Here is a 24,861-nt window from a genome sequence, read left to right as displayed (position 1 = left end):
TAAGCTTTGAATCAGGCTTAGATTGAGGTGAACCTACGCTAAATTCAACCTATTTACATTGCACCATTGAAATATGAATCCGCCAAAATAGATCAAATCGAGTTGGATATAGGTACATCAAAATTTGATTCGTTTATATTTAAATTTGAATCGAATATTATCCATTGGATTTATATTAGATTTAAATCGAATTCAGGTTAAAAATAGATAAATGAAAAAAATATATTAAATTTTATTTATACAAAACTTGAACCTATGATAAAAATTTAAATATATACGAACACACATATATTTTTGAATTGAATAATATTTAGATTGAATAGGGGTAGATCCATATTGCATCCAATTATAATGGATCAATTTTGGATAGGGGTGATCAGGAAACCTGGACCAGGCTTGCAGTATTGGGCCTAAGCCGGACCTTAAAATTTGTGAGAGTGATCTGGGCCCAAGCTCAGGTTAGGCTAAACACAAAATATAGACCCAAGCCCAAAATTTTGAGGCCAAACTTGCACAGGCCTAGCCGGATTGGGCATGAAATAATCACCCAAATTTTGATCTCCTTTAAATGAGACAGATTTAGGTCGGGAGAGGGTGTCCCAGTCCCAAATCGATTATTAATTGGGATAAAATCATAGACTGATAACCATCTCAATTAATAATTGGGATAATCGGGTCTGACTCAATACATTCAATTATACGATAAATGCGATTATTTATATGGATGACAAATTAAGACTTGAATTTTTAGAATACAGTCTTAATAAAAAAAGGCAGTTGTTAAAATGTTTATATATTAATGAATCAAGTGTTTTAACTAAAACTTTCTTATATATTATCTATCAAATTTATCATTTTAAATATAAAATATAATAAAGATTACAAAAAAATTAGAAAATATTTATATATTATTAGCAAAATAATTGATTTGGAACTGATTCGGTTCAGAACAAGCAGAAATAAACTAAAACCGACCCAATTATTAATCTGGAGAAAATATCAGAACCAGAACCGATATAATCGGTTAGATTCGGTTCGATCGATCGAGTAGAACCGCCTTGCTGATTTGATAGCCCTGACCTAGCCATAATGGATTAATGGTGGGTCTAGATGGCCGAAATTACTGGACCAAGTCCATCTGCAGACAATGGGTTTGTGGCTCGACTCTCTAGAGGCCCAGACCCAAATTTTTTGCCTTGTATGTAGCACTGTGTACCGAAGGAGCATATTAGCATTCAGAGGACACTGGTCAGACTGCCCGTCGCTGCCGAAAGCCGGACGAAAGGAGAAAAATGCGGTGCACCTACTGTTCTGGTTCTCAGGGGCGGTGCACCACCACGACGTCGGGCCGGTCAGTGACGGAGTGCTGCTCATGCGGCCGAGTAGTGGAGGAGCGTCAAGTTCAGCCTCACGATCTCTTCCTCCTTCGGGCACAAGACAACCCCCTCTGCCTTGTTACTTCTGACCTTTCTTCCATCCCATCTCCTACCACCACCACCACCACCACCACCAACAGCAAAGACAACGACGAAGATGAAGACCCATTTGAGCCAACGGGATTTATCACGGCTTTCTCCACCTGGTCACTCGAGCCTAGCCCTGTATTCGCCCGTTCTTGCCTCTCCTTCGCCGGCCACCTCGCTGAGCTGGAGCGAGCCCTGGACTCCACTTCGTCTTCTTCTTCGTCGACGCCGTCGAGTTCGTCGGGGCCGGGGGTCGTCGTCGTGGACAATCTTCGGGCTTATCTGCAGATCATCGACGTCTCGTCGATATTGGGTCTAGATTACGATATCTCGGACCATGCTTTTCAGCTGTTCAGGGACTGTTCTTCTGCTACTTGTTTGAGGAACCGCAGTGTAGAAGCACTTGCAACAGCAGCTCTAGTTCAGGCTATCAGGGAGGCCCAGGAGCCCAGGACACTCCAGGTATCGTTTGGGGTTTTGGGTTTCTCAACTTTCTTTGCGTGCTTGTAGTAGCAATTTTCCATTTCGCTTTATGTTGGTTAGCTTGTAAGTTATGTGAACTGGATTTTGAGTTCTGACGATTTGTGCTTCAGTAGCTTGGAACTTAGAAATTTAGACTACGAAAGTACCAAAGGGTTTCTGTTAAAAAGTAGAATGCAGGCTCAAATAATTTTTACAGTGGGAACCACACTTCCTACTTGACCATCAAAAAGAAAAATCTGACTTGAATTGAATGGAAGATATGTAGCCTATAATTTTTTGATGATTATAGAGTTTAATGGTTCAGAATTTGCACAGGTGAACATGTAGCCAATACAAATTGGCTGGGGAAATTGGAGCTCCACATCGTACTAGTTAATGATTTTTCCCTTTATTTTCTCTTGACTGAAAACTCCATTAAGTTCTGGGTGTTGTACTGCTAATTTGTATATTGTGCTTAGTAATTCATCATCCCTATGCTTTGGGAAACTCTAGAAGTGTTCTATCTGTAGCACATAATTACACACTGCAAAGTTGACTTATGCAAATAATCAGCTAGCTGTGATTTACTCCAAAGGAAAAGAACAAATTAGTTCTCATCTCCACACCGGTATTTTATGTGTAAGGATAATAGAGAAACTTGCTTTCACTTATTAATCTCATGCCCTTTTGTTACTTTTATTTGGGAGTGGTTTTTCTTGTTGTTCGGGTGTAGGTGGTCTCCCCCAACTAATGTGCAAAGCTTGTTTGCTTCGTCTTTTCTTGAGGTGGCCAAAGAAAAGGGGACGAGTATTATGGAGATGTGTAAGGGCAGCTTTGAACTGGACTATATGGGAAGAAAGAAATGCAAGACTATTTCTAGACAAGGAAAGTAGAGAATCTATCATAGAAACCATTAGAGTGAGGCAGTTCATTGGGTAAAATCTATGGATATGTTTGCTAAGTTCTCAACAGGTGATATCATGAACAAATGGAAGGAGGTGGCTAGTTCTGATTGCCATAAGTCCAATATAAGCCTTGTTTGCTCTCCTCCAATGATTGACAACATCAAGCTGAACTTTGATGGGCGTAGTGCAGGAAACTTAGGTCCTTATGATATTGGAGGGGTTTTTAGAGATAGTGAAAGCAAAGTTATTGGATTATATTTGGGCCCAATTGGACTATTGGAGTAAGTGGCTCCCTAAGGGCTAAGGTTATGGTTGTCATGGAAGGACTGCAAAAGGCAAAGGAATTTGTTGAAACATGTTATGTATTGCCGAAGGGGTATTTTTGTCTTTTTCCTTATCCTTTTATTGTATGATGTCACCCTAAGTATAAATACTTAGTTGCTACCAGCTAGTGTACCTTTAACCTTTTGAGTAGAATTTTTCCTTCTCTTTTCTCCTTCCTCTTCTTCTCCTTTTCGTCTTCTTTTTTGTTTTTGATAGAAATCGAGAGGGGCTACACAAGACGGGGGGTAGCACGTCCCCATAAATCAGACTTACAAATACAAGCTAGATTCCATGGAAGATCACTAAGATTGAGACTTACTATACCCTGTTGAGAAGAAAAAGCTTGATTGGCGAGCCAGTTTGCTGTTTGATTAGCTTCCCGATACACATGATTGTAGACCAAGTCTTCATTTGTTCGATTCTTCAAATCCAAACACTCTTCAATGATGTTCCGTAGGTTCCAAGGGGGGTCGATGGGCCGTTTCAGACAAGAAATCACAATTAAGGAGCCACCTTCAATGATGATGGAATGGTTTGGGAAATCCATTGCCAAGTTGTGGGTCTCCCATGCGGTCGAAGCTTTCGCCAAGTTGATTGTCGTAGAACCTAAGTGGTAGGCCTTGTAATCTACCACCTCACCCATGAAGTTCCTAGCTATGGCTGTGACTGAGCACAACCCATTGTTTAGCCGGGACGCATCAAAGTTTATTTTGATTGTACCAATTTTTGGAGTTTGCCACACAACATACTTGCACGACTTATGAGAATCAACTCCATTAGGCTTCAATTTGGTTTCATAGTATTCCATAAAGGACGATAGAGCTCTTTCAATCACCACTTGAATAGGGGTTGACACATAATTAAAGGATTTTTAGTTTCTATTTTTCCAGATGTACCATAATAAGAATGCACACTTTTCTCTTTTACTGTTTCCTTCATTTGAATTTTTCTTACCAATTTTAAGCCTCCATTTGAATCAACTCCTTTCTTATTTCTTCTTGCTGGAAGCTTGGACTACATAGTATTAGAGCATTGATCCGGGCTTAGGCTTCTCAGGTCATTTTTTTTTTTTGAAATCTCCTTTTGATTAGAAGGAGAACCAAAATCTCATCGGATCGAACTAGGCTTGTGCTTCTGAGTTTATTCCTTTTTCTCTCTTGGTTGTTGTACCAAGAGGAGGCTCTGTGGTGTCTTTTGGTGGAAGCCGAATGCAGTGAATAGTATTCTTTGGGGTTTGTCCTCTTTTGCATGGACTGTAGATTAAGTTTATTGATGTACTCCAGGTATGTATTGTTATATTCAGTTTTTCAGTGTGGTAGTTTGGAGTTGTAGAGGTTGGTTCTCTTTGTTGCTATAAGTTGATAGCTATTTAGCTAGGGTTTCCTAACCTCATTCTTGTTGAATTGGTTTATTAAGGCCTCTTTTTATTCGAAGGTGATTGAAACTTTGTTGTTCCCTTTGTTTGAAGTATTTGTCGGACTTTTTTTGGCTTCAATAACAATGCTGCAGAGGTATAGAACCTCAGTTTTCTCAGTTCTGTCGAGGTAGTAGTTGACTACTAAGAAATCTCTTCGTGTAGTAGTCAACTACTAAGAACAAGATACTACTAGTAGTCGGTTACTAGCAATAGGACATTGAAGATTCAGCAATAATACAGTGAGCCCAATGTCCATTGGAGATTCAACATCTTCTGGTATTACCTCTCTCCAAGGAAATCTAAATGGAGGGATGGACAACATAAATTTCTCTATGTCTATCACTCTCTTTGACGGTCTTAATTACTTGGAATGGTCCTGAAGGGATGAGAGATCCATCATATAGATAGCCGAACCCTGTAGGTAGGTAGGGCGAAATTTCAAAAATTTCTCCCTCTCCCATGTGGGAATCACATTCCCTGTTTTATAAAACTGCATTTTCAAAGATCAATCTTGAACCCTAAACCGGACCAGATTTGAAACCAAAAGGTAGGAGAGGGATGTACCTGATATAGAGTAACAATAACTCACAACGAAGGTGTTCATGCCCAAGGAAAACGCCAAAGATTGCTCCCACTGAAGACGACACAGCGTAGGGTGGAGCAGAATCAATATGTGGTTCTTCAGTAAGAACCGAACTCTTCAGCCAGAATTCGATGGAGGGTGAGTGAGCACGACTTCAGATAAGTTTTTCACCAAAAACCGATATCAAGAACGCTTCTTGATCACTCCTATTGGTGGAGAACGAACTGGCAATGGCGGCAGCAATAGAGGGAGGCAAGAGCAGAAGATGGCGTCAGTCTCACTGGAGCTGTCTTCTCTCTTGAATCTGTAATCAGCTTGGGTGAATTGGGGTTCGCCCTCCTCCCCTATTTATAGCCTTAAAGAGAGCTCCTCCTAATCCTATTAGGAGTTTCCTAATCCAAATCTTATTTGGATCTGGACTCTCTTTAAGAGATAAGGATAGACCCTTATCTTATCTGTAGATAAAGATCAGCCATCCTAATCTTATTAGGAATTTCCTGATCCAAATCTTTATTTGGATATGGGCTCTTTGAGTGGATAGGGATAACTCCCTATCCTATCTGCTGATCTAAATCCCAGAACCACCCCTCTTTAATTAATCAAATTAAACCAGTTCGATTTGGGCTTTAGGCCCATTAAGTCCATGTGCTCATTCAGCCTCCGAACTGCTGCCCGATTGGGTATCCTTGTATGGCATGGGACCCAAACATTGATCTGCACATCAACCACATGGGTTCAGCCCAACCTCTGTTACAAGGCCTGGCCGAATTCACTATAGGAAACAGTGAACCCTTGAGCCTATCACCATGGGCTCTTAATGGGCCCAACACTTACACTAAGTGGTCCCTGGGTCAAGCCACCTTATAAAAACCCAAGGATTGTGGGCAGATGCAAGATTAGCCCATCAGGTATTACCCACAATGGTCTTACACTTGACCTCTCAGCCCATAATAATCAAACACTGCCCGACAAGAGATGACCTCTCCCTCGGCTGCAAGGAACAGTGTTGCACTCTCTACTCACATGGATCTCGGGAATTAAAATCTTTTGCAAACATTTTGAAACCTTAATATATATATATATATATATATATATATATGTATATGTATATCTTTATATAAATATATTTTGCAATACAAATTTCAACAATTGAAATCGGCTACCGGCAGCTTTGGTTTCTATTAGAGAGAGTGCATCCCCAATCATTCACTTTATCCGACAAAGGGGCTGATCCTGTCACTATGATCACCCACTCAGATGAATTCTCGGACTGTCCCAACATACCTAGGTTTTGACCCCCTCTAAGGATCTCACTGATTGGCATATTAATGACAGCCCAATCTGACACATAGTGTAGTATCATAATCAGGGGTCATGTGTAATATTCAGTTTTGCCCATCTATCTCCAAGGTCCAGGGCAATATTGGAATTCTGGTCCGGTTCAGGGTTTCAAGGAAAGCCACAATGCAGGTACCTCAGGTCTCACCCTGGCAGTTGAGACAAGCCACCCCAACCAACTTGGCGGCACATCAGTGTCAGCCTTGGCAGGATAAATCTCCCCAGATCTATCCAACGACTGTGAAGATTCTAAACCAATACGAGTCTCATATGTGTTCAGTTTAAGGGTATTACATAGAAACACACCATAATAACATGAATCAATTATGTACTTTATTCATTAAAATTAAATGTCATAAGGTACATCATTCTGATTGGAGCTAAGGGCATACCCTGTCTAACAGCTCCCACTTGCACTTAGGTCCAATCGGGTATAAGCTGGAGTCCCAGACTTTCCACGTGTTTCTCAAACACTTTCAGTGTCAGTGGCATAGTTGATGGGTTTGCTACATTCTCCGCTGATGCTACCCTCTGAATCAGGATGTCCCCTCTTCCAACTAGCTCCCACAGTACATGGTACTTCCTCTTGATGTGCTTTGACTTCGAGTGGGCTCGTGGCTCCTTAGCCTGAGCGATAGCTCCAGTGTTGTCACACAACAGTAGAATGGGTGATGTGCTGGGTGGAACTACTCCAAATTCATGAATGAACTTCTTCATCCATAGGGCTTCTTTGGCAGCTTCACTTACGGCAATGTATTCGAGTTCGGTTGTGGAATCCGCTGTGGACCCCTGTTTGTTGCTTTAACAGCAAACAACACACAATCCTATCGTGAAAACATACCCAGATGTAGACTTTCTATCAACGTAATCAACATTCCTACATCATTCCCAATGAGTAGAATGTCGTCCACATACAGAACCAGAAACGTAATCTTAACTCCACTGGATTTCCTGTAAACATAGGGCTCATCCGGGTTTTGCTCAAAGTCACTTTTTGATTGTAGAGTCAAACCAGATGTTCCAACTCCTAGAAGCTTGCTTAAGTCCATATACGGATCTATTTAATTTACATACCATGTGTTCCTGACCTGCAGCTATGAAACCTTGCGGTTGCTGCATGTAGATATCGTTACTAAGATCTCCATTCAGGTATGCAGTTTTGACATCCATTTGCCAAATCTCATAATCATGGTATGTTGCTACAGCTAGCAGGATCCTAATGGATTTAAGCATGGCCACCGATGAAAGGGTTTCCTCATAATCGATGCCCTCTTTCCGAGTATACCCTTTCGCCACTAGACGAGCCTTGTAGGTCTCAACCTTACCATCGGGGCCTTTCTTCCTCTTATAGATCCATTTGCAACCAATTGCTTTTACCCCGGGGGGCGAATCTACTAGAGTCCAGACTCCATTGGTCTCCATCGAGTCCATCTCAGCTCTCATGGCATCTACCCACTTCAAGGAATCTATGTCCAACATAGCTTCTGTATAAGTCACGGGATCCTTCTCACTGGTCGTAGCTTCCACCAGGTAACTATCCTGGTCATAGCCAAGACGAATCGGAGGCCTGGAAACCCGGGTAGATCTTCTAGGTTGGCCATTACCTGGAACTTGTGGGACACCTCCCACTGACCCTGAGCTCTCCTCATCAAGAACAACTTCTTGACGGTGATTGTTCAGGATGTAATCGTCCTTCAAGAAATGAGCATTTTGACTATAGAACACCTTTTGTTCTCCTGGGTCATAGAATAGGTAACTCACAAAGCCTTTGGGGTAGCTTACGAATAGGCAACGGCTGGTCTTGGATTCCAATTTGTCCGCACTCGTTCTTTTAACATGTGCCTGACAACCCCAAATCTTCAAGTGTCTCACACTTGGTTTCTTTCCAGTCCAAAGCTCATAGGGAGTCTTTGGAACTGATTTGGTTGGAACCCGGTTCAACACGTATATCGCAGTCTCCAATGCGAAACCCCAAAAGGATGTGGGCAACTCTGAGTGTACGAGAAGTTACCAGACCATATCCAATAAAGTCATGTTTCTCCTCTCTGACACACCGTTTAGTTGTGGTGTAGCAGGAGGAGTTAGTTGTGATACTATCCCGTTTACCTTTAAGTAGTCCCTGAATTCGTCAGAGAGATACTCACCACCTCAATCCAATTGAAGGGTCTTAATTTCTCTCCCTAACTGCTAGGGTTCCGCATGGTTCATCTTTAGGGGAGGTATGGGGCCCACCATGAATGGAGGATCATCCTATGATCTTAAGGACACCATGGCAATGATGTGCATTCAGCCATGGTGTGCGCAAGAGCAATTATCGTATCAGCATGGGCCAAGTACTTATGGCCTATGAACGTAGCACATCACACATCCATACATCACATGCAGGGATTGAATTGATCCAATCAATTAATATCTGTAAAGCCCATAATGATCCATAATATTACTGATTAACATTATCTAGGCATATGGGCTGAATAGCAAAGAGCAGTTCGGCCCATATAGCTTTTATGCTGTTAGTGGGTTTAAGTAGTTTTAACACTTTAAAACTGGGCTTTACAGGTGTAGGCCGAATTAGGTCTTGCAATTAAATATCAATCTCTTGACCCAAGAGTGGGAAATTAGGGCTGAGAACAACCCCCATCGAACCGCAAATTCGGTCCAACCAGTTTGGTCCAATCTGGTTCGAATGGGTCTAGGGTTTGATTTTTAATCCAAGAATTAATTCAAGAATTGATCTGAAATTAAATTACTGATTAAAGACAATCAAAAAACAGTACTAGGGCTGTTTACACATCTGCTACCTGCAAAACAGATAGTAGATCACAGTTTGCAGTTTCACAAACTGCAAATCGCAGATAGCGAATTCTCAATCTGCGAAATCTCCTCCTTCTACGCAATCAACTTCGATCTTGAATAAAATAGAAAAACTCTAATTTTCTATTAATTATTACATCAGACCGAATTCCTCTACATTCAGTCTAGAAATTAAAAAAAATTAATTACAGACCAAAAGTTAAAGAACTATATAAACATAGATTTCCTGCGCCAATAAAGACTTCAATCTCCACTGTGCTAACAACCCATAAATCAAGAAAAATATAAAGAACCATTTTAAATATAATTCAGATTTATAAAGATTTAATTTTAGATCAACAACCCTTAATTTGGGAACCGATTTCCCAGAAAATCAATTATTTGCGCAAATCGGGTAGAACGCCTTCTGCCCATTTGCGCAGGTTCAGATTTGATCTATTTCGGTTCAAGATTTAAACCTGTCTCTGATACCACTGAAGGGATGAGAGATCCATCATATAGATAGTCGAACCCTGCAGGTAAGTAGGAATCACATTCCCTGTTTTATAAAACTGCATTTTCAAAGATCAATCTTGAACCCTAAACCGGACCAGATTTGAAACCAAAAGGTAGGAGAGGGATGTACCTGATATAGAGTAACAATAACTCGCAACGAAGGTGTTCATGCCCAAGGAAAACGCCAAAGACTGCTCCCACTGAAGACGACACAGCGTAGGGTGGAGCAGAATCAATAGGTGGTTCTTCAGTAAGAACCGAACTCTTCAGCAAGAATTCGATGGAGGGTGAGTGAGCACGACTTCAGATAAGTTTTTCACCAAAATCCGATATCAAGAACGCTTCTTGATCACTCCTATTGGTGGAGAACGAACTGGCAATGGCGGCAGCAATAGAGGGAGGCAAGAGCAGAAGATGGCGTCAGTCTCACTGGAGCTGTCTTCTCTCTTGAATCTGTAATCAGCTTGGGTAAATTGGGGTTCGCCCTCCTCCCCTATTTATAACCTTAAAGAGAGCTCCTCCTAATCCTATTAGGAGTTTCCTAATCCAAATCTTATTTGGATCTGGACTCTCTTTAAGAGATAAGGATAGACCCTTATCTTATCTGTAGATAAAGATCAGCCATCCTAATCTTATTAGGAATTTCCTGATCCAAATCTTTATTTGGATATGGACTCTTTGAGTGGATAGGGATAACTCCCTATCCTATCTGCTGATCTAAATCCCAGAACCACCCCTCTTTAATTAATCAAATTAAACCAGTTCGATTTGGGCTTTAGGCCCATTAAGTCCATGTGCTCATTTAGCCTCCGAACTGCTGCCCAATTGGGTATCCTTGTATGGCATGGGACCCAAACATTGATTTGCACATCAACCACATGGGTTCAGCCCAACCTCTGTTACAAGGCCTGGCCGAATTCACTATAGGAAACAGTGAACCCTTGAGCCTATCACCATGGGCTCTTAATGGGCCCAACACTTACACTAAGTGGTCCCTGGGTCAAGCCACCTTATAAAAACCCAAGGACTGTGGGCAGATGCAAGATTAGCCCATCAGGTATTACCCTCAATGGTCTTACACTTGACCTCTCAGCCCATAATAATCAAACACTGCCCGACAAGAGATGACCTCTCCCTCGGCTGCAAGGAACAGTGTTGCACTCTCTACTCACATGGATCTCGGGAATTAAAATCTTTTGCAAACATTTTGAAACCTTAATATATATATATATATATATATATATATATATATATATATGTATATCTTTATATAAATATATTTTGCAAAACAAATTTCAACAATTGAAATCGGCTACCGGCAGTTTTGGTTTCTATTAGAGAGAGTGCATCCCCAATCATTCACTTTATCCGACAAAGGGGCTGATCCTGTCATTATGATCACCCACTCAGATGAATTCTCGGACTGTCCCAACATACCTAGGTTTTGATCCCCTCTAAGGATCTCACTGATTGACATATTAATGACAACCCAATCTGACACATAGTGTAGTATCATAATCAGGGGTCATGTGTAACATTCAGTTTTGCCCATCTATCTCCAAGGTCTAGGGCAATATTGGAATTCTGGTCCGGTTCAAGGTTTCAAGAAAACCCACACTGCATGTACCTTAGGTCTCACCCTGGCAGCTGAGACAAGCCACCCCAACCAATTTGGCGGCACATCAGTGTTAGCCTTGGCAGGATAAATCTCCTCAGATCTATCTAACTGCTGTGAAGATTCTAAACTAACACGAGTCTCATATGTGTCCAGTTTAAGGGTATTACACAGAAACACACCATAATAACATGAATCAATTATGTACTTTGTTCATTAAAATTAAATGTCATAAGGTACATCATTCTGATTGGAGAGCTAAGGGCATACCTTGTCTAACAGGTCCAAAGGCAACAAACTGTATGCGACAAATAGGGGAAAGGTTGGTTATATAAATGGGAAAGTTAAAGAACTAAAACGTGGCATAGATGAACATGATAGATGGGATCAGGAGAACAATATGGTCATGTCATGGCTTTTGAGTTCTATGTGGCTACATGTAAAAAACTTCATTTGGGCTGATAAAGTTTGTGAAATTTGGGAACAGGCCATGGAAACCTACTCAGAACAATGCCATTATGCTAAGATATACCAACTTCAAGCGGAATCATCTACTTTAGGGAGACCGTAGCCATTTGCTTACTATTCAGCCCTTACCTCTATATGGAAGGAGCTGAACCATTATCGGACCATTGAATGGAAAAATGACGAGGATGCTAAAGCTTTTAAGAAACTTGTCTACCTCTGGATTGCAATGTCAAACTTATCAATTAAGCAAACATTGCAGAACAAATTTTCCATCAAGTAATAAATGATTTATCTTTCCTTTTCATGTTGTGCACTTTGATGTTTGGGGCCTAGTGAACATATCCACTGAGGGCGGATGCAAGTATTTTATCAACTTCATTGATGATTATTCCAAATATACCTAGATATATCCTATGCATTCCCGAGAAGAGGTACCTAGAATTGTGAAGGAATTTCGTCGCATGGTTTTAACTCAATTTCATGTTGATACACAAACTTTCTAATCAGATAATGCGAAAGAATATTTTCATCATGATCTAGTTGACTTCTTTGCATCTCATGGATCTCTTCATCAAAGCTCTTGTGCCAAAACACCACAACAGAATGGTATTGTAGAAAGGAAGAGTCGACATCTTCTTGAAGTTGCCTGTAGTATGGTGCTACATATGAATGTTCCCAAGCGGTGCTAAGTTGACACTGTGATGACTACAACATACATTATTAATCGCATGCCCTCTCGCCTCTTGCAGTACAAGGCTCCACATCAACTCTTGTTTCCTCAATCCCCTTTGTTTTCTATTCTTGTGCATGTGTTTGGCAATAAATGTTTTGTTCATCATTTGTCCCCAAGTTGAGGTAAGTTGGACCCAAGTCTATCCCATGTATTATTTTTTGGGTTACCCATCCTCCTAGAAAGGCTACAAATGCTTTAATACTATCTCTCACAAGTTCTTTGTATCAATAGATGCCTCCTTTTTTGAGTTTGATCGTTCCTTCAAGGCCTCTTCTCATGGGGAGAATAGGGTGCAGGAGGAGAGGCAAGTTCCTCAAGTGTCACTCCCATTCATTCTTGACTCCACCCCATTTTGTGTTTTTTGAGATGTCAGAAGGGACAACTGATTTCAAGGGATGTGGAGAGGCAAGCTCACTATATTATTGCTGAATCTTCAATGTCCTATTGCTAGTTGTTGACTAGTAGTACTATCCTGTTCTTAGTAGTTGACTACTACACGAAGAGATTTCTTAGCAGTCAACTACTACCTCGACAGAATTGAGAAAACTGAGGTTCTATACCTCTACAACACTGTTATTGGAGCCAAAAAAAGTCTAACAAATACTTCAAACAAAGGGAAAGTTTCAGCCACCTTTGAATAAAAAGAGGCCTTAATAAACTAGTTCTATAGGATTGAGGTTAGGAAACCCTAGCTAAATAGTTATCAGCTTATGGCAACAAAGAGAACTAGTCTCTACAACCCCAAACTGTAACACCCTCAATTATACCACACTGAAAATCTGAATGTAATAATACATACCTGGAGTACATCAATAAACTCCTAAGCTACAATCCATACAAAAGAGGACAAACCCCAAAGATGTTGGAATGGTACATTAGCTAGTGCTTAAGGAGCATGAAAATGTTGAGTTTGCAAAAGGGTACCTAGTACCCACAGGTATATGGGGTTGACTATGCAGCAACCTTTGCCCTAGTTGTTAAAATGACACTATTCGGATCATATTATCCTTGGCTGTTAACTTTGAGTGGGAACTTCATCAATTGGATACAAAAAATGCTTTCTTGAATGGGGGTCTAGAAGAAGTGTATATGATTCAGCCTCCTGGGTTTATAGCACAAGGGTGTGAAGGAAAAGTCTACAAACTAAAAAAATCACTATATGGTCTGAAGTAATCTCCTAGGGCATGGTTTAGTAGATTTCACTTGGCCCTTCAACAAACTGGGGTTCAAGTAATGTCAGTTTGATCATACTTTATACGTAAAGAGAAACTAAGTGAAGGTTGTGGTTCTAATTTTGTATGTAGATGACATAGTAATTATAGGGAACTAGGACTCTAAAATACATAAATTAAAAAAAAAAATTCCTTGCTGTGCCTAAGGATCATGTGGAGGTGCCTAAGGGTTGTTGTTTGTTGCACATTGTGGGAAGAAAGGAATTCAAGGATCTTCTCAAATAGGGAGAGGAATATTGAAACTGTAATAGAACTAATCCACCTAAGGGCAGCACAATGGTTAAAGACCTCTGATTTTTTTATTGGTTTTACTTTGGATGATTTGCTAAGAAAGTGGAAGGAGATTGCTAGTGCTACTTAGATTAGAACTGGGATTAGTCCTTGGACCCCTCCCCCTACTAGGTTTATAAAGTTGAACTTTGATGGCAGCAATAGAGGGAACCCAGGACAATCTGGTATTGGGGGAGTTTTCAGGGATGAAGGGGTTAATTCAGCTATGTTTTCAAGTCCTCTAGGGGTAGGTGATTCCCTCAAGGCTGAGATCCTTGTGGTTCTGGAAGGAATCCGGAGGGCAAAGGGGTTGAATATAAGGAGATTTGTGGTTGAAGGTGACTCGGAGGTAAGGGTGCAAATGGATCAGATCATGATTTGATCCTATTTGGTTGAATTTGGATCACCCCTAGTTGGTTCTTCGGATCGGATCAGATCCTATGATCCGATCAGAAATCGGATCGGATTCGGATCACCTCTATCTGATCCAATGTGTTTATTTATAAATATAAATATATATAATACATAATTACATATATGTGTTATTTATTTATTTATAAATATATTATTTATATTGTATTTTTATAAATTTGTTATATTATTTGTTTTTTTATAAAAAACATGTATATATGATGAAAATAGTTAAAAAATACTTGTATTTTTTGTTTTTTCTTTATTTAAATTGGTATATTTTATTTTTTCTTTTAATAATTTATGAATTTTCAAAGAAAACAAGTCGGATCAAATTAGATCCGAAGATTCGAATTCAGATAGAGTCCTATTAGATTCGATCGGATCGAATTCAGCATGAACAATGTTAGATCGGATTCGAATATACCTTCATTTGAATCCAATCCGTTTGCATCCCTACTTGGAGGTGGTAGTAGGATGGCTAATAAGAGGATAAGGCGAGGTTGTGGAACTTTAGCAATGAAAAGAAAAATTACAAGTGGTTGGCAAAGGATATGGAAGTGAAGTACAGTTAGGTGAAGAGATCTACTAACTCTTTTGCTGTCAGGTTAGCTAAGCAAGGGGTGGCTCGGGAATCTTTATTTTGGGCTTTGTTGTAATTCTACTTTATTGCTTTTCTAGGGGCTCTTGCCCTACTCGAGGAGTTAAGAAAATTTATCTCCCCTTCCTTGTAATTAATTTTGTTTCATTTTAATGAAAAGCTGTTGTTATTGATCAAAAAAAAAAAACTTGTTGTGCAATTTGAAGTTAAGGACCTAGGACTGTTACATTATTTCCTTGGAATTGAAGTTGGGCATCTTTATTTCTCAAAGGAAATATGTCCTAGATCTCTTACAAGGTACAAGGAAGTTGGGAGCAAAGCTATGAATTCCCCTATTGATGAAAATCATAAACTTGGTGATTGTATTGGAGAACTTGTGACAATGTCAAGAAATTTCAAAGGTTAATCGGAAGGCTTCGCTATTTGTTGATAACTTGTTTGGATATAGCATACATTGTTGGTGTCCTTAGTTAGTTTATGCATTCTCCAAAGTCTTCCCATTTGGAGGCAGCAGAGAGAGTCTTAAGATATCTAAAGAAGTATTTAGGGACTGTCATTTTGTTCAAGAAGCATGGTCATATGAAAGTGGGAGTCTATACAAATGCAGATTGGGCTGGTGCAGTTGATGATAGGAAGTTTGCTAGTGGATATTGCACCTCTGTTGGTGGAAAATTGGCCACTTGGAGAAGCAAAAAACAAAGTGTAGTGGCCAGATCCAGTGTTGAGGTTGAGTATAGAGCTATGGCTCATGGGGTTGCAGAAGTGCTTTGGGTAAAAGATTTGATTGGTGAATTGGGCTTCTCCATTGATAGTTCAATGTCCCTTTATTGTGACAACAAGGCAGCCATCAATATTGCTGCCAACCCAATTCTTCATGATAGGACCAAGCATATTGAAGTTGACAAGCACTTTATAAGAGAAAAACTTGACGAGGGAGAAGTATGTACTCCTTACATTAGTTCCAAGGAATAACTAGCAGACGTTCTTATAAAAGGTCTTTATTACTTGCAGCATAATGAGTTGTGTGACAAATTGGGCATGATTGACATATATACTCCAACTTGAGGGGGAATGTTGAAACATGTTATGTATTGCCGTAGGGGTATTTTTGTCTTTTTCCTTATCCTTTTATTCTATGCTGTCGCCATAAGTATAAATACTAACTTAGGTGCTACCAGCCAGTGTACCTTTCCAATAGAACTTTTCCTTCTCTTTTCTCTTTTCTCCTTCCTCTTCTCCTTTTTGTCTTCTTTTCTTATTTCTTCTTGATGGACCACAGTGATTGACTACATCAAGCTGAAATTTGATGGGCATAGTGCAGGAAACCTGGGTCCTTCTGGTATTGGAGGGGTTTTTAGAGATAGTGAAAGCAGAGTTATTGGATTTTATTTGGACCCAATCACCCAATTGGAGTTGTTGACTCCCTAAGGGCTGAGGTTATGGTTGTCATGGAAGGATTGCAAAAGGCAAAGGAATTGAATATGAGAAAGTTGATTATCAAAGGTGATTCAAAGTTAGTAGTGCAGTGGTTCAAAAGGAAGAAGAGATTTAAGTGGCTGATTCAAGATGTGGGTGTGCAATTCGGCTGGATTAAAAGGACTGCAAATGCCTTTGCTGATGTTTTAGCAAAACAAGGGGCCAGGAAGGAATCAATTGTTTTGGGCTCAATTGTAATTGCGTTTTTGTTGTGGAGAGGTAAGATAGTTTGCCTCAGTCTTATAATTTTTTTTTAATAAATCTAATGAAATTCTGTCGTTGATAAAAAAAAAGAATAATCAGCTAGTATGGTTGGTACTGATCCTGGTTCTGTATGCAACCAAATTAACTTGTAGGACATCCATTTAAGTAATTTTTCTTTAGTGATATTCTCTCTGGTTCTTCCTCTAGGTTCATACTTGTCTTGAAGTTCTAGAGGTTCTTTTATGTTCTCCTTTTCAAGCATTGACCAGGGTCACTTTCTTGCATTTGACAATGCTTTTCAATTTTCTGGTATTTTTTTTGAGAGAATTTTGTTAGATAATAAAAAAATGTAACAAATAGAATCAGGGCTCCTAAGGGCCAAATTGCTAGATCATATATGAAAATGCTGGAGCTTAAAACTTTTATTTCCTGAACAGGTGGGACCTGTTATAATTCTTCGGTAAAAGATTAGGTTTTGTTTCCACTTTTCATTAGAATTATCTGAACTCCTATTGTTCTTTATATACCACAGGAAATTTCAATTGCAGCTAATGTTCCCCAGAAGGAGATAGGGAAATATATTAAAATACTAGGGGAAGCTCTGCAACTGAGTCAACCCATTAACAGCAACTCGATATCAGTTCACATGCCAAGGTTTTGCACTCTCCTCCAACTCAACAAATCTGCTCAGGTATATTATTTGAAGAAATTTATCATGAATCATCTTTGTTATGAATTATGGATTCCCTGCATTAAGCTTGATTTAACACTTTAACTCACATGTGGATGAGGCTCTCCCAACTACAAATACTGCACGGAGCAAGTAAACTTACCTAATGTTGGTCCAAGCTATCTGGGGCCTTGGGAGGGGTAAATATAGATCTAACCTTTGGCCTATTTTAGCACAAAGTGGCCACTTGCAGACTTGAATTCACATTCTCATTCTTGTCAGCCTGAGATTTTACCATTATACCAAGTAATGGTCCCTAATTTTTTGTCCAATTCATTGACCTGATTGTTGGAGTTATTCAACCTTGCTCTTCATTTATTTTCTTTAACAGAATTCCATTTTATCCTCTTGTGACCTTCTCAGGAGCTAGCAACTCATATTGGAGAAGTTGTGATCAACAAATGCTTCTGCACTCGTAGGAATCCAATTAGCATCTCTGCAGCTGCTATTTATCTGGCCTGTCAACTGGAAGACAAACGCAAAACCCAGGCAGAGATTTGCAAAGTGACAGGTCTCACTGAGGTCACTCTGCGAAAAGTCTACAAGGAGCTACTGGAGAATTGGGATGATCTACTCCCACCTAACTACACTCCAGCTGTCCCTCCAGAGAAAGCATTCCCCACAACTGCAATTACCTCAGGCCGTTCATCAGCTCCTAGAGTTGATCCAGTTGAGATTTCATCTTCTTCAGACAAAGACAAGCAACTTGAAGTTAATAAACCTAACAAATTACCTGAAGGTTTGCAGACAGACTATCAGGGCAAAGGAAAAGAAGAGATTGAGAGTAAAGGTAATCCTCATATGGTCCATCACCCTCCTGCATCATATGGATCAGGACACAGTGAACATGTGTTAAATCGTGCAACGACCTTCTGGCAGCCCCATCATCTCTATTCTACCCCAAGGCCAACAGATGGAGAGAAAAATCAGAATGTCAAGCGAGATATTGATATTAATGAAACACAGGCTAACCCTCCAGAGGTTGAACAGAAGGTGAACAAAGACCCGAAGGCCGCTACCATTTCTCAAAGACCAAAGCAGTTTTCTAGTTCCAGCCCATCAACTGCAGCTGGGGGCTCCCACCCATGGCCCCTACGCCCACCTAGGCCTCCTTATGTTTGATCTCTGTATCTGTCAGCAATGGTATTAGGTTTCTCAAAGTTTAAAGGAATCAACAAGGTGAGAACGGACACAGGCGTGGGGACACAAAGTAGGCAGTCTTGTGGTCTTTCCTATGAAGCTGTGAAATTCTATTAGTGTCTGCTTTGACATTGCAGATTCCTAATTAAAGTCAAATCCTTATCTGTATATAGTTTTAAGGATGAAGGATTCACATTCTGACATTGTTTCCTCATAACTCACTTATGAACAACTAATTCTTGAATCTGTTGGATCGTCATAGGAGGGATTAATAACAGATCCTTGAATTTGTAATGATAAGGTCTAGTCATATTCCTGTGTAGCTGACTCATTGTTTATTTCTTGAGGAAGAGCACTGACTCATTATGGATCTATAAATTACATTTCTAATTAACCCATATTAGAGATTAAATCTATTGCAAGGCCTAGAACCAAATCTGTGCAAGTATGATGGCTTTTGCCTTTTGGTCTAGGGTGCTATAATCAATGTTTTCAACTCTTTGTTGACCCAAACAGTCAAATTGTTTGACCGTTTCTCATCTATTATTATCCTGTCCTCTTGTGTTTTGTTTTTGTGAATATTTTTGTTCTCTCCTTGGTTGCAGATGGTGCCCCCATAAGATGTAGTAAACCTGTTCAACCCCAACTTCCTGAGGCTAAAGGAAAAGAGAGGGAAAATCATGTGGAGGACAGTAAGAGCTGCATTGGTTTGGATGATATAGGAAGAAAGGAACAATACAATCTTCAATGAGAAAAGCAGGTCTAAGGAGGAGCTATTGGAAGCTATCTTCGTGAGAGCTGCACATTGGGTAAAAAACATTGGAGCTGTTTAGATCTTTTCAGTTAAGAACATCATTAGAGCTTGGTCTGAGGTGGTGCAAACAGGTAGAAACATTGAAGAGGTGAGAATGGATTGGAAGCCCCCTGCTGTAAAATAAACTGAAACTGAACTTTGATGGTAGCTCTATGGACAACCTGGGAAGAGCAGGTATTGGGGGAGTGATGAGATCATCAAGCATTGGTGGTGGTAGTGTATCAGGTCCGGTGGGATTGGGAGGCTCAATTAAAATGGAAATTTTGGCACTTTTACAAGGTTTGAGATTAGTAAACAGCTTGGTCTTAGAAATTCGGAAGTGGAGGGTGACTCACAACTGGTAATTCATTGGGCAAAGCAAGTCAAAGCAGCACCTTGGAAATATAGACATGCTTTTAGGTAAATTGATGTTATTGCAAAGCAATTAAATTCACATTTCAGCTGAGTGAGAAGAACTGCCAATGGGGCAGCAGATGTACTGGCTAAACAGGGAGTTAACAGGCCAAGTCTATTATGGGAAAACTTGTAAAACTGTTACTGAAGGGTGTTGGAATCTTCCAACAGTTGTATTAAGTTTATTAGTTAATTTTAATGAAATCCTTTTCCTGAGAAAAAAGAAAGAAAATAATAGTTAATCTCATCTTTGTTATGGTCTGGGGTGGTATAGAGATTGAATCTATTGCAAACCTTTGAGCCAAATCAGTGCAAGTGTGATGGCTTTTGGTCTAGGGTGTTATGGTAGTATTTTCAACCTGTTGTTTACCCAGATGGTCAGACCTGGAGAATACCTGTACTGTCACCGGCATTGGATCACCAAGGACAAATCTCAATCATCATTTGAAGCTTCCATTTGACACAGATCTGAGAGTAAACCCTTTTCTAAGATCTCAGGTATGTTTTCTGATCTTTTTCTTCTTATGTTGTTCAAAGGTTCAGGTTGGGCTCTCTTTGGGATTTTTTTTCCTCTTTTTTACAGTCTGTGGACTGATATGATATCAATTAATGGGTTAGTGCTTTTTTTTTTTTTTTTTTTTTTTTTTTTACAATAGGACTATCTATGATTTGTGATTTAGATTTGATGGGTTCAATTTATTGTTTCTAATTTAGATTTCTGCAACCTGAGTTGAACACTGTCTGAATTTGTGGGATCCAGTTGCAAATGTTGTCACGTGCAATACTGAATTTCTGTTATTGATAAAAAAATTTTCTATTGTTGTTAAGTTGAATAATTTTAGGAAGAATTGAGTATTTAAATGGTCTTGTATGCAATTTGAATGGTTAAGGATCTGCCTAGTTGCAGTTACAGTTAAGCATGAGGCCTAGTGAATCTCCATGTTGAATCAAATTGAATTTGAATCAGATATCCATTTACTTAATTGAATTGAATTTGAATAGGGAAATATGAATATCCATCAGTATCTGAATCAAATTTGGATATTGTGTTTTTCTGGTTGAATATCATTTTTTTTTTGTTTTTTTTTTTTTTTTTTGCTTCATGGGGCTACACAATGGGGGGTAGCCCATCCCCATCCCCTCCCTTAACCCCGAACCCTAGTGGCAATGAGATTTGATCCTGGGTCTCTACTCTGACGAATCACAGATCCTACCAATTGAGCCACCATCAGTTGGTATATAAAAAATAAAATCTGGGTTTTACAACCCTAACATTACTCATTCGCTTTGAAGAATATTTTCCACAACTTGACACATCATAGACATACCCCAAGTCCAATCAGTGAGAAAGTGAGACCTCAGAACTCAAATGAGGAAGAATTTCTGGAATTGATTTCTGGTCCTGCTTCAATTCTTTGGAGTCAAATGAACGATCTCCTTAGTAATATCTAATTCTGCTTAACACTAAATTTGAAGGCTACATTTTCTAGAAAAGTCATTCTCATTATTTTTAGAGGAGACATTCTCAAAGATGTTGTTCTCCTCCAAGAACCTAAAGCAATAGTGAATGATGCTTGGACTTGATTTTTTTTATATGTTTTTCCTATAAGGTTGGGGAATGTTTACCCTTGGGGTTGATGGGTTGTGATATAACAGTTAATAGAAGCTCACAAAGATGAGTTGTGATTTAATAGGGTTTGGCCTATTGATTATTGATTATGGAGATTAAGGTTGTGTACTTAACTTTTCATCATCATCATCGTTATCTTCATCCATGCCTTATCCCAACTATATGGGGTCGGCTACATGAATCCTATTTCGTAAATCTGTTCTATTTAAAGCCATATCCCCCATTGTGAAATTATTAGTGTTTAAATTATTTCTTACTATTTTTACCCATGTCCTTTTTGGTCTACCCCTAGCTCTTCTAGTGCCTTCCACTTGTAGTAACGAATAATTTCTTCAAACTTGAGCTGTTGGTGGTCTTTTATGAACACGACTAAACCATTTTAGTATATTCTCTCCCATTTTATCACTTATTGGAGCTACTCCTAGGTTTTTATGGATGGCTTCATTCTTGATCCTATCTTTTCTAGTTCTTCTACTCATTCATCTTAGCATGCACATTTCTACCACACTCATTTTCTGAACATGTTTCTTGACTGCCCAACACTCTGCTCCATACATCATAGTTGGCCTTACAACTGTTTTATAAAACTTCCCTTATTAACCTATGTGTTATTCTCCTATCACACAAAAGTTCAGATGCACCCCTCCATTTTGCTCACCCTAACCTAATTCTTTGGGTGACATTCTCTTCGGTCTCTCCCTTGTTATGAATTACTGAACCAAGGTAGCAGAAATGGTCACATTGAGTTATCTCTTGGTCTTCAATCCTAAGTGTATCCTGATTTACACTCATATTATTACTAAATTTACATGCTATATATTTTGTTTTAGTCCTACTTATTTTAAAACCTCTTGTTTCTAAGGCATTGGTCCATAAGATTAATTTTGCATTTAATCATTCATTAATTTCATTAATTAAAACAATGTCATCCGCAAACAACATGGACCATGGAACTTCTTCACATGGAGAAGCAAGAAACAAAATGTGGTGGCTAAGTCTAGTGCTGAAGCTGAATTCAGAGCAATGTCCCATGGTGATTCCTGAGTGCTTTGCCACAAGTTTTTCCAATGCAATATTTTGATTTATTTCTTTAGCATATTAGGATTAGTTCCAAGAGTCGTACAATTTTACTTTGCTATTTCTTTTGTTCTATAGTTTCTATTATGCAAAACAAAGTGCAAGTGCATGGTATTATTTATTGATTTATATGCTTGACGTCCTAATTGTCTTATTTTGGTATCTCTTGTACTTTACTTTTTATTATCCTTTTATTATACATCCTTGCCATTGTCCTTTTGGTGACACCATTGACCTTTTCTTAAATATTGTTATTCTCATAGCAGTGCCATATTGACTTTCCTTTTCATGTCACATTCTTTCAAAACTTCTCTTACATTATACATTATTTTTGCTTCTAGGTTCATACAGATCTTTTTATACATATTATGCAATGGTGATAACCCTGCATTTTGATGCCTTAAGGGCATTAATTCAGGGGTATTTTCGACCATAGATTAGTCAAAGTGCATCACTTTTCTAGTTAAAATCAATTATGTGACTTTTGAGGGTCTGTGCAAATTATGTAGAAAATTGGGAAGTTTTCGTGGCTAAAATGCAGATTTTGGGAAGTTGGTGTGAAGTCCAAATGAGAGAGGGAGTGTTTTTGTGAAAAACTGAAAACAGGAGGGTGCCTCCTAACTGCTAAACCCAGTTTGGCGCCCCTTCTACTGTATTAGCATGTTTTTCACGCCTTAGCAAACCGTAGGGCACCTTTTAACCCATTCTTTTTACTTTTAACAAACCCTAGCCGCCCTTAACTACTAAATCCTCATTTTCCATCCCTTCTGATCTCCATCATCCATTCTAGGGCACTATCTTTTTTGCATTCTAACCCTAGGAACCACCTAATTTCTAATCTTTACCATTCAACATTTAGCCATTAAATTTCAATTCTACATAATATTGGGTTAACTTTCCTTCTATTCTTAGCCTTAGGATCACCCCAAAACCATCATAACCCTTCATTAGAAACTTAGGGCACCCATAACTTTCTTAAAACCCAGTTGTTGCCCCTTTCTTTCTCTCTGATCTCAGTTGTGTTCACCATTCTCTATAAAAATGGCCTAAGAGCTCCTGAGAAGATTGGATTCTGCCCCTAAGTAAAACGGAAGTTTGATATTGAGAAGTTCTAGGGTAGAGGAAGAGGACGTCCAGGCAAGAGGAGGGGTTCCTACTTGCAGTTCGCCAACACCACTATTGCCACCTTTAGAATCGGATTCTAACCAATTTACATTAGCTTTAGTTTTAATTTATGTTCTTTTAATTCTAGTTTCATTAATTTCTTCCTACAATTTATTTCATTTCGTTTGATTTTCGTTTATTTGTCTGCATATCTGGAATTCGGCCAAGTAAGACGGAAGGCTTAGTTCGAGAAGTTCGAGTGTTGAAGGAGAGATTCAGAGACTGCTACCTCTGATCGGATGACAAATTCTTTATTTTGTTTCTTTCATTCATTTATTTTTGTATTTATTTATTTTTCTACACTTTTAATTTTCAGTAATGTTCGAATTCTATTTTATTCAACTTTAATTAATTAATTTGTTTTAATTTTTGCACTCTCCAATCGTGTTCTCTCCCGGACTTAAGTAAATAAATGCTTTTTCCCTCACTTCCCTGTGGATACGACCCATTCTCACCCATTTACTGCGCTAGTATTTGTTTGAGAATCGAAAAAATTTATAAATGTTTAAGCTAGTGTTCCGAAGTGGTTAACAACATGCTCTGGATCACACCAAGTTTTTGACGCCATTGTCGGGGAAGCAACGGAGAAAAAAAAAATTTATTTACTTTTTTCAGATGTTTTATTATTTTTTCTTTTTTGTTTAATTGCTTGATCTATTATCTCTGTTTTAATTCTTGTTTCTCTTTCATTCTATAGGATAGAATAGCGAAAGTTGTGGTATTGGAGCATTGCAGGACTGTGGGACGGAAGAAAAGAGAAGAGAAATTGGATTGCATTTCAGATGTAATCGTTTCGTTTTATTTTTAATTGCTTATTTTTATTTTCACTCTTTTTTTTGGTAGAATAGTAATTTTCAAAATTTTTTAATTATTTTTTCCTTAAATCCAATTTATTTATTTTTACTATTATTTTGCTTCCATTTTGTTTCTAGATCTATTCACCTTTCTTTATTTTAATTACTTGTTTGATTTTTTTGCTTTATTAGGTTTTTTTTCTTTTATTTCATATTAAAAAACAAAAAAAAAAGAATTTTTGTTTATTTTATTTAATTATTGCTCTTGCTTAGTTTATTTTATTATTTTATGTTATATTGTTGAATTG

At 38.8% G+C, this 24,861-nt stretch overlaps 1 protein-coding gene across 3 annotated transcripts; it reads left to right on the top strand.

Moving 5' to 3' along the window:
- Positions 1–1,219: 1,219 nt before the first annotated feature.
- Positions 1,220–24,141, top strand: PBRP (plant-specific TFIIB-related protein). 3 transcript variants are annotated; one of them, XR_016109579.1, is made up of 5 exons: positions 1,220–1,925; positions 17,344–17,502; positions 17,905–18,720; positions 19,287–20,386; positions 23,932–24,141. XR_016109579.1 is itself a non-coding variant. In XM_088976314.1 (3 exons), exons 1-3 carry the CDS (start codon positions 1,293–1,295, stop codon positions 18,661–18,663), a joined length of 1,551 nt encoding a protein of 516 aa, XP_088832440.1. In that variant the 5' UTR covers positions 1,225–1,292; the 3' UTR covers positions 18,664–19,093. The 3 variants fall into 3 exon arrangements, 1 of the variants encoding a protein (XP_088832440.1); XR_016109584.1 differs by having other exon boundaries at positions 23,928–24,141; XM_088976314.1 differs by lacking the exons at positions 19,287–20,386; positions 23,932–24,141 and having other exon boundaries at positions 1,225–1,925; positions 17,905–19,093.
- Positions 24,142–24,861: the final 720 nt, after the last annotated feature.

The sequence above is a fragment of the Nelumbo lutea genome, chromosome 1, assembly GCF_056320005.1.
Source record: "Nelumbo lutea isolate HS-2025 chromosome 1, American lotus-T2T, whole genome shotgun sequence".
Lineage (NCBI taxonomy): Eukaryota > Viridiplantae > Streptophyta > Magnoliopsida > Proteales > Nelumbonaceae > Nelumbo > Nelumbo lutea.
This window is presented reverse-complemented; position numbering and strand designations above follow the sequence as displayed.